Source organism: Chinchilla lanigera, unplaced genomic scaffold (assembly GCF_000276665.1).
Source record: "Chinchilla lanigera isolate Chin_1 unplaced genomic scaffold, ChiLan1.0 scaffold00065, whole genome shotgun sequence".
Classification (NCBI taxonomy): Eukaryota; Metazoa; Chordata; class Mammalia; order Rodentia; family Chinchillidae; genus Chinchilla; species Chinchilla lanigera.
Window position 1 is genome coordinate 5,920,185 of NW_004955466.1, and position 10,976 is coordinate 5,931,160.

A 10,976-nucleotide genomic window follows, 5' to 3' on the forward strand; every position below is an offset into this window, starting at 1 on the left:
GAATCGCCCTTCTAATCCAACAACATCCGGGCCTTCTGCAATACGAAATGGGCCTTGTGCCGTACGGAATAGGTCTTGTGGGGTACGGAATCGCCATTCTAATCCACCCACATCCGGGCCTTCTGCAATACAGACTCGTCTTTCTAATCCACCAAAATCTGGGCCTTCTACAATACGGAATGGGCCTTGTGCGATACAGAATCGCCCTTCTAATCCACCAACATCCAGGCCTTCTGCGATACAGACTTGCTCTTCTAATCCAACAACATCCAGGCCTTCTGTAATACGGACTGGGCCTTGGGCCTTTTGCGATACGGAATTGCCCTTCTAATCCACCAACATCCGGGCCTTCATTTTTTTATACCGGCATGGCCACTCAGTTATTTATCATACAGTTTACTGAAGGCATAAAATATTCAAAAACTTCACTAGCAATGAAGATAGGGGAGTTATAATGGACGGGGCACCTCGTACACGCTTGGCGGACTGGTGAAGCAAAGGGTATCAAGGATTGGAGGAAACTCCAGGAGAAGGAACAGCTACATGGGACTCTGTCATAGGACAGAAACGCCAGGTAAGTGCCAGCAAGAGACAGAACACTTAATTAGCCTTGCAAAAACATGTTATATAAATTAGGTTGTTAGGTCTTAACCTCCCTAAAACAGAAACACAGAAAGATAACTGAAACAGTATTTCCAGGCATACAGTGGGTGAATTTGTATGAGGGATATCAAAATTAGGAACATGACCCTACAAAGTTAGACTTCAACTGCTTTCGTAAGGACGGTCAGATCTGCACCCCGGCACATGCACCTCATGTGTACAGGCAAGCACACACGGAGATATTTCCTGAAGGTGCTCGATCTATTTCCCTCTGTCCTCTGGACACCTAACACAGTACACAAGCTTGGCCCTCCACGTTCCCTGAATAAAGGATACAAGTTAGTACTACCCCTCACTATGATGCCTTTCACCTAACCCATGAAACACGGATGTTTTTTCTTTGACAGCAGAATTTTTTTAACTCATAATACTGTGTGGTTGTTTTGGGGGGTTGTTTTGTTTTGTTTTTTGTCTTTTTGAGACAGGGTTTCGCTATGCAGTTCAGGTTGGCCTTGAGCTCAGTTCGTAGCCTAAGCTGGTCTTGAACTTGCAACGATGCTCCTGCCTCAGCCTCCTCAGTGCTGAGATTACAGGGGGTGCCCGGCTAACTCTGTATGTTTTTATCACGTATGTTTTGAAGTACATGTACACTGCAGAATGGATAAACCTAGCTAATGAACAGATGGATGGATCTCCTATAGTTATCATTATAATTTTTTTGTGGTGAGGGCAGATAACATTCATTCTATATCTTTCAAAAACATACAGGAAAAACTAAATTTAAAAAATACACATATATTATATATATATTATATATATAAAATATATATATGGTCAGGGTACAGTTCATTGGTAGACCACTAGCCCAGCATGTCTGAGGTCCTGGGTTCATTCTTAAAAAAGCAACATTATATACCATATATTACCATTAACCATAGTGGCCTTGCTATACAACAGGTCTCCTGATGTTTACTCCGTCTATCTAATTATAATTACGTATCCCTAACACAGATCATTTGTAATGTTACTAAAAATAAGAAAGCCTCCCTTCAGATGGAACTCAGTGAGCAAAGAATACATTTAAGCAGGGTAATAACCTAACTGGAGAGACTCACATTTCATGACTGAGCCCTACCAACTAATGATACCTACCCACAAGACACAAGGTGGGGGGTTAATCTTTTCCAATATGTCATCTAGATGATAAGAGCACTAAATAAAATATACGAGCACTGTTTGAAATGACACAGTAGCCATGCTGAACGTACTTTTCTACAGGCCAGTACAGATGGTTAACCATTCCCCAGCATCTTGGAAGGCCACCGTGAAAGTTAACTCCTGGTGAGGTGGCAAAGGTAACAGAATACACGCTACTTCCCAGTTCTGTGTCTAATTAAGGATAATAATCCATAGCCAGGCTGCTGTTTTTCCAAAGCACTGGCCTCTACCATGTCTGAAAACAAGATCATTTATTTTGGTTACATAAATTCTGTCCCTTGTGACCAACAAGTTATAATATTTGTGAGTTTAAAGAGATGAATCTGAAGATACACTAATCAAGCTGATAGTCTGGTCACTGTATGTGCTACTGTTCTGCCCTAAGGAGCTCAACTTTAAAAATGTAGCAACTCCCTTGCTGAGTATCCATATCCAATAGCAGCAAAGTCCTACTGAGTCTTACAGCTTAACGGGTCTCCTATTGGTCCCACACCTTCACGCTCACTGCGGTAACCCTAGTCAAGTGAACATTCCCCAACACCCAGATATTTGCAAGTGCTTCCCTTTTTGGGGGGCGAGGGAGGGTCTTTTTGAGACAGGGTCTATCACTGTGTAGTTCAGGCTGGCCTGGGACTCACTTTGTAACCCAGGCTGGCCTCAGAATGGCAGTGATCCTACTGCCTCAGCCTCCTGAGTGCTGTGAGCACCACCATGCATGCCTGCAAGTACTTGTTATCTGCTTTCTCCAACTCTACCTTCTTGCCCTTTCCAGCCTGCCCATACCTCAACTCCCCTAAGGCACAACTCTGACCACATACCTCTCATTCTCATGGATATCTCCTGAGTGCTCCAACAGCTATACATTGTCTAAAAGAAAAATCCCAGCCAGGCCTAGTGGTGTACACCTTTAATCTCAGCACTGGGGAGGCTGAGGCAGGAGGGTCGCTTCAAGTTGGAGGCCAGCCAGGGCTACAAAGTGAGCCCAAGGCCGGCCTGAACTGCATAATGAAACTCTGTCTCACAAAGATCAAAAAGAAAATCCCAAACCACTTGGATTTAAATTTAACTTCCTGAAGGATCTCAATCCCAAGAACACTTCTAAAAGGATTCCTACTTTGGTCTCAAATTATATTGAATGGCACAGACAATCCCTTCCAATTTTAAAATTTTGCGATACTTACCACCTTGGTACCATGGGTATCTCCTGAGTGCTCCAGGTTAATGGGAACAGGCTTGCCATCAAGGTTCTGCTTTTCCACTTCTGCCCCACAAAGCAAGGCATCCAGCACCTCACCTTCTACATACATCATGCAGGCAAATCTTTAAGACTGGCTGGTGCCCGGATATCACATTTCCCTTGCTAACTAGGTTACAGGAGTGTCCCATTGTGAAGCATAACCTAGTCATAATTCAAAACATATCATATGAAAGAAACCACGTACTTCTCAGCAACTTGCTAATTGTTTTAAGCAATTTATGAACCTGAGATAATTTATGTTATCCAAAGATGTTCATCAATATTTTAGGTATAAAAGTTTACAATACAAATTAGAAGATATCCAAAGAACAAGGCTAAGATTTAATTGATGCTCAGGAAAGAAGTGTCAAGAAAATTCCCTCTTTCAAATTGTTCACTGAAGGGCCAGGGATATAGCCCAGTGGCATAAGCACCTGCCTGGCGAGCCTAAGGCCCTGAGTTCCATTCCCGGTACCAAGCAAACAAACAAACAAAAAAATCAAGTTGTTCTTTGAAGTATGACAAAGAGGGTAGTACTAAAAAGAGAACTATCCTCCAGCTCAAAACCTAGCTACTGGGCTGGGGATTTAGCTCAGCGGCAAAAGCGCCTGCCTGGCAAGAGCAAGGTCGTGAGTTTGGTTCCCGGTACCGGAGAAAAACCAAAAAAAAAAAAAAAAAAAACCTAGCTACTCACTAGCTATGTGACTCCAGGAGGTAAATCAAGTCTTCCCCAGCCACGGCTTCTGCGTTCATCAAAGATAAAGAGATCTGTGCTCATTTTTTACTAAAAGGACAGAAAGATCCACTTTCTAACGTGCCCATGAGAAGCAAGTGAGATCATGTGTGCTATCGCACTAGAAAGCTAGAGCACGCTACATAAAGTCGGGAAGCTCCCTATAATACCAGGAGCGCTCAAATAGATACAAAGGGAAAGCTGAGGAGGCGGTGCCCACCTCAGGTGGTGCCTACCTCAGCCTACCAGAGGGGGCGAAGCTGACTGTCATCAGGGCGGGTGAAGGATGGCTATTCATCCATCTGCTGGTGTTAGCGGAGGAGCCAGGGGTCTTCGGATGAACAACCCAAACGAAAGCACGCACGGGCCCCATAACAGAATGGGCTGGAGCCCAGAGTGCCAGGGGTGTAGTGAGAGATGAGCGCACCGAGAGAAGCTAGGGGCTCAGACCTCACCCAGGTGTGCTGGGAAGCCACTGAGGTGCGTGCCGAAAGGAACCCAGTGAAAACAGGACTTCCGGTTTGCAATCTGTTCCTATACACAGCTTGCTACTCCAGTGGCGTGCTCCTGGATGATTTTGAAACAAAGACTCTGACTGTCAATACCCAAAAAGGAGGACTCCCTGCTGGGTGGCAGGCACCGTGCTAAGTCTACCAAGTGTTGTGTCACTGCTCATCATAACCCAGCTGCAGCGGAGTCACCATCACCTACATTCCGCACACAAGGAAAGGGAGATTCCAAAGATAAAGGCTCTGGTCTAAATGCAAGGAATTACTGAGCAGCAGAGCCAGCTTTAGAAATTAGACTTGCCTGAATACTCACTGTAGTCAAACTTCAAAGAAAAATAGGCATACTGACTTTTTTTCACTTAAATGAAAATGCAACTGCTTGTGAATATTATATTTTTTAAATATACTTACTGAAAATTTTTAAATTCTTATCTCAAGTATTATTTCCCAACAACCACAGTATTTCTTACTCAATACAAGTTACAATATTTCTGTTTGTCTTTTTGAGACAAAGTCTCCCTATGCGGTTCAGGCTGGCCTTGAACTCACTTTGTAGCCCAGGCTGGCCTCCAACTAGCAGCAATTCTGCTGCCTTAGTCTCCCGAGTGCTGGGATTACAGGCATATGCCACAATGCCTCTGGATTTAAAACATTTATTTTAAAAACCCTGGTAGATATTATCCATTCCAATAGCTAAGGACTTCCATCTCAATCCTAAAGTCAAGAAGTTAATCATTGAAAACACTTTTTTTTTTTTTTTTGTCTGTTTGAGACAGGGTCTCACTCTGCAGCTTAGGCTGGCCTTGAGCTCACTTTGTAGCCCAGGCTGGTCTCGAACTCCCAAAGATCCTCCTGCCTCAGCCTCCCAAGTGCTGGGATTACAGGCATGAGCCACCATGCCCAGCGCAAACACATTTTTAAAACAAAGAATCAGAAAGTCATTTAAAAATCTTTATCATAAATGACTCAAAAATCTGTAGCTTCTAAGTAAGATCCTAAAGGTTGTATAACACTGTCCCCTCAAGTAATCTTCAAAGACTACTTTAAAATACACAGTTTCACAAATGTTTTCAAAGACCCCAGCTGTATCTCCTTTACACTAGCTAACTTTATTCAACTCCAAGATTTGTTTTATCAACAAAGGCAGAAAGTCTAGTGGCTCATGAATTTTCAAAATACAACACAAGTACTGCTGAACTCCGTAAGGAACACTCAACACAAAACGGATTACTCACAGGTGCACACACACGATTCCTATTCATTAAAATATCACTCCTTTAAAATATTACAACTGTTCCTCTAGAACAGGGCAAACTACGGATGTGCAGCTAAGAGAGGCACATGGGGAGACGCAAAGCAAACTATGCCAAGTACACAATGCCAAGCAAACTACGGCTCACTATTTAATTTTTCCCTGAAGATGTATATTCAGGAACCAGAGGGAACGACTGTTTTCAGATATTCCTTACTTTCTTAGCTGGGAGAGCTGAACAACTGAGACATTTAAAGAACTGCATACTGAAAGATTTCTATAGTGGGAAAACACGGACATATTTTGCAAACCGTACGAGAGGCAGAAACTAACAGGAGTGGCAAAGGGAGGAGGGTAAGTCTGCCACCCAGCCTGGCTCTGTTACCCAACCCGCCTTAACTACCTTGCAGGGAGACATGGAGGTCGTCGATGCCCGAGGAAACGTGTTCATCCTCCGCGGGAACCACAGGACTCGATGCCATTCTCTCTTCAGGGGAGCTTACACCATGCCCATCTCAGACGCAGAGGTCAGCTGCAAGGGAAAAGGAGAAACACTCATCAGGGACTCTGCAGCTCTGCGTTTCTGATAAACACCTCGCCAGAAAAGAGTGGCAACCAACAACGGCTGTCCCAAAGAAATCTGGCTTTCTGGCCCGGGTTTCCTTAGCTCGTGAAGCACAAAGTAACCACGCCTTCTTTTTGAATCATAATCAAGATTTTGCCCCGTGACCTGTTCCTGCTCTTTGGAGCTGCTGGCAGAACGCCCAGGGAGCGTGCGCTGTGGATCCCTGACCCGCCCTCCAACCACGCGGGGCTCTGAAGTTTAGCAACCTGTCCCGAGGCACTAGGGTCCACACGGACGGGGACCTCAGGCGTTTGTGTACACAAAGGTTTTCTTTAAAACTTTGTGTTTAACTTGGTTCCTTTTCTGTTCACTGTCTGCCATTTACTGGGAACAGTAAGAGTTGAGCCCAAACAGCCTGCAAAGTGAAACTGGAAAAAAAAAAAAAAAAAAACACCCAAATAGAGTGTATCAGAATATTCTGATGAGCTATGTATCGTACTACTTGCCCAAGGACTTATTTTCCCATCTGCACATTTCTCCCCCGCCTCCTCCTTGAGCTTTATTCTCCAGTGCTGGGTACGGAACCCAGGGCTTCACGCAGACCTTGGCTTGTGCCCTGTCACTGAGCTACCTTCCCAGCCTCTTTACCTCGAGTCTTAAGAAATCATTTTAAGGGGCTGGGGATTTAGCTCAGCGGCAAAGCGCCTGCCTGGCAAGCACAAGGTCGTGAGTTTGGTTCCCGGTACTGGAGAAAAACCATAAAAAAAAAAAAAAAAAAAAAGAAATCATTTTAATAAAAACAATTCTTACTGCACAACTCTTTAAAAGAACTGCTTCATGTGTGGGGTCCGGCAGTAATTTCTGGGGGCTCAAAGTAAAACAGCAACTTCTCCCACATACATTCCAAAGAACAGAATAAACCAAACCTAAAATCTAAAGTACGTGCAGGCCGGGTGCACTGGTGTACACCTGTAATCCCAGCACTTGGGAAGCAGAGGCAAGAGGGTCACTATGAGTTCACGGCCAGCCTGGATTGCATAATGAAACCTTGTCTCACACAACAAAATTAAATTAAATTTAAAAAAAAAATAAAGTGCACACAGGACTGGGGATGCAGTTCAGAGGTGGAGTGCTTGACTCATATGCCTGAGGCCCTAGCTTCCAACACCAGTACCTCCAAAAGAAAATTAAATTTTTAAAATGCATTTTCAAAAAAAAAAAAAATGCACTTACAGCTTTGTGATCAAGCAAGTATTACAAACAGAATCCATGTGATGCGCTGGGGTGTAGCTCAGTGGTGGAGCACTGGCCCGCCATGTGAGAGCCGGAGTTTGATCCCTCCACCACACCAAAAAAAAGAAAAAAGTCCAATAAAAAGTACGGTGAATGCTGCTGCCAAGGGCCATTCACCAGCAAGGCAGGCTCATAAAAAACGTTCGTGCGTCCTCACCCACCCTGTTCACCGGGCCTGGCACCACGTGACCTCCGGCTCTTCCCCAAGGTCACAAGGACCATGAAAGATAAACATTCTGAGTCATTTCAAGACGCAGAGGTAGGCCTGGCGAGGTAAGTGAAGGCACTCGCAAAGGAGGACTTCGAGAACTGCTTCCCAGAGTGGCAACAACAACGAGAGAAGTGCGTTCAAAGTCAGGGAGTATTTTGAGCGGGATTAACGGCGATGCATCTTTCACTGTAACGAATTTTTAACTTAAACACTCCCTGTATTTTTTCTTACACCTCATAAATGGGCGTGCACTGTACAACCCTCCAGAGCTTTGCTATGTACTAGAATTTTTTCATAATAAAATGCTCAAGGGAAAACCAAAAAAGCCAGTCTAAAGCCGAGAGTTAGATATAATCGATCATATTAAATATTAAACAGACTTTTTAAAATTCAAAAGATAAAAATCATTAAACCGTTCAAAATTTTTTCCATGCTTTTTCTCCCCTGTATTTTCTACCCAAAGCCTTCCTCTTATGATCTCTTTCATGAATCACTATTACTAAATATTTTATCCACTAAACTTTATTCATAATGAATGTGTTTACTCTCTGAATTCAGAGGAGTCAGAACCAGCCTGAGGAAAGCGTGCAGCCCTAATGAACTGATTTAACTAGAAGGGAAGACTGTTTATGAGCTCCCGCGCCGGAGCCCGCTGCTGACACAGATGTCCTCCACCGCGACACCCTGAGAACTTCCCTGACCCTTCCCATGCCCTCCGGCTCCTAAACCCAGGTGAAGACAAAAGTACTACTTCATTCTGACAGGTGAAAAACTGTATTTATTTCCTTGGGCACCCATTGTTCCACGGCAGGGCTCTTTTTAAGAAGGCATGGGATGGGGGATAATCAACATCCTAGCGAGCCCCTCACCAGCACTTACTATACGTAGGTACTGTTCTAAGCACTCTCCATATACAACTCTTCCTCACAACAGTGTCACCTAGGGATTATAGTTTTCCCCCCACATACAGTACCAGGGATTGAACTCAACATCTGCACCATGGGCTACGTCCCTGTCCCTTTTTATTTTTTGAGACAGGGTCTAGTTGCCCAGGCTAGACTTGAACTTGTGATTCTCCTGCCTCTGCCTCCCAGAGTGCTGGGATTACAGCCACGCACCACCATGCTTAGTTACTGTCCCCTCCCCCAACCGCTCTGAAGAAACAAAACTAAAACACACAAACATGATATACAGAAGGAGCTGAGATTTGAATTCAGGTGGTTTGGGCCTCAGAGTCTACACTCTGAACCAGTAAAGGCGAACCTCTTAGAAGTTTCAATGATGTAGACAACCTGCAGCGGCACACATGCCACAGGTTCACTACCCCTGCTCTAAGCCCGCTGTGGGAGTTACGACGACAGTAAGCTCCCACAGCTGGCTACAAGTCTGCCATGTGTCATTCATCCTTTCTTTCACCCACTTACCTAACAAGTCCCTACATGTGCTAGATCCCGATCTCAAGGAATTAAATCTGAGAATGACAAATGAACAGTGTTAAGCACAACGTCTAAGAGATGAGTATGGGGTGCCAGGGTCCCACCGCTTGAATGGAGATGGATGTGACGATCAGGAGTTGCAGTGGATGGGATTCACACGGTCCTCAGGGTTCATGTTGGATTTCTCACTCCTAAACAGTGGTGGTATTACAAGGTTGGACCTTTGACAGGTGGAGCCATCATGAATGGGATCGGTGCCCTTATAAAAGAGGCTGGAGGGAGACCTTCACCCTTCCACCATGTGAAGGTAGGGTAAGAAGACTGATTTGTGAGGCATCATGGCGGAAGGTAGGGAGGAACAAAGCTGCTTGGTTCACGGCGGCGGGGAAGCACTTTCTGGTACACGGTCCCACCTTGTAGCCATGGACTGAATCCCCCCCACCATAAACCGAATCAAACTTCCCCTCCCTTAAAGCGTGAATGTGGAGGACTGTGGCTCGGTGAGGCGAAAGCTGACCAACACGAGGACTTTCCAAACGGGCAAATGATCCTCAATGGCAAAGCGTGATTGAAAGAGCAACCATTATGTTTAGCTCCATGTTGAAAAAGGAAAGCTGACAGGAACAAATCCTACCCGTAGTAAAGGTGGAAGTCAGATTCTCTAGGGCTGAGAACGGCCTGTGCTTACGCGGTGGAAGCAGCAAGCACAAACAGCTCTGCAGGCCCTCGGCCTCACTGTTAACTACAGCGGCGTACTTCCTTTTAACAGCTGGTATCTCAGCAAGAACCCGATGTCCACCCACCTACTCAGATCAGAAGTGTGTTGATGATCATAGGTTCTTTGTTTTTTCTCATCCACGTTGAATGAACTACTAAGTTCTCTTAAATATGTCACTGCAATTCACTTCTCACCATTTCAACTATGATCTGCCTTGACTCAGGCCACAATCATATCTTAAATGAACTGTAACAGCCTCCTAAATGATATGCCTACACGCACCCGGGGCTCTGCCACCCAGATTCCCCAGGATCCAGCCTCACTGCGCTCCTTCCCGTAGGAGAGCACAGGGCCACTTCCCGGGGCGGAAATAACCCTGCTCCCTCGTGCTTTTCCTGTAACAGTGACCACGCTCATGTGATGAGTGCAGGGTTTGCACTCAAATCAAATGAGACCGTTATTAAAAGTGAACGATGCTCTTCAGGAACGTAACAAAAGGTGGGGTAAAGAATTAAGGTAGTGGCATTAAAGCTTCAAGTGCAAGTGGAGTAATGTGGAATTGTGTTTTAAAAATTAATGCTAATATAATATATATGCTTTTATAAAATGCATAATCTATTTCGAAACAATGGTGGTTTGCGTATGCAATATATCTTTTTGTTGTTGATTTTTCCGGTACCAGGAATCAAACTCACGACCTCACGCTTGCCAGGCAGGCACTGTGCCGCTGAGCTAAATCCCCAGCCCCCATATGCAATATATCTTAATGTATCTGTGTTATCTCTAAAACCTCAAAACACTAGTGAACTTCCCTTTTTGTTTCTGTTTTTGGTTCTGGTTTTTTGGGGGGTTTTTTGAGACAGTCTCACTATGTACCCCAAACTGGCCTCAAACTCACTAGATAGCCCAGGTTGGCCCTGAACTTGTAGTGATCCTCCTGCCTCAGCCTCCCAAGTACTGGGAATACCGGCGTGCACCAGCTCGCCCAGCTGAATTTCCCTTTTTAAAAGGAAAATTGGCATTTGCTTTGAGTTATTGTGATGACACTGTTTTCAACTTAAAAATGAACCTGAATAGAGATTATTTCCAGTGAATGGCACTTTGGGTGATATTTATTCTCTTCCATTTGCTTATGTGCATTTTGAAATGACAGATGCATACCTCTACCATAAATACTGCGTTTTTATCTTAATGAAATGAA

The 10,976-nt window shown here is 44.5% G+C and overlaps 1 protein-coding gene across 4 annotated transcripts in view; it reads right to left on the minus strand.

Moving 5' to 3' along the window:
* Syne2 (spectrin repeat containing, nuclear envelope 2) overlaps positions 1-6,198 on the minus strand; it is a 279,867-nt gene extending 273,669 nt beyond the window's left edge. For 3 of the 4 annotated variants that reach the window (XM_013521919.1, XM_005399143.2, XM_005399142.2), the window contains exon 1: positions 5,956-6,198. In XM_013521919.1, coding sequence (XP_013377373.1) covers positions 5,956-6,034 — 79 coding nt within the window. In that variant the 5' untranslated portion in view covers positions 6,035-6,198. The remainder of the gene's footprint in view (positions 1-5,955) is intronic. The other variant, XM_005399141.2, reaches the window with a different exon arrangement.
* Positions 6,199-10,976: the final 4,778 nt, after the last annotated feature.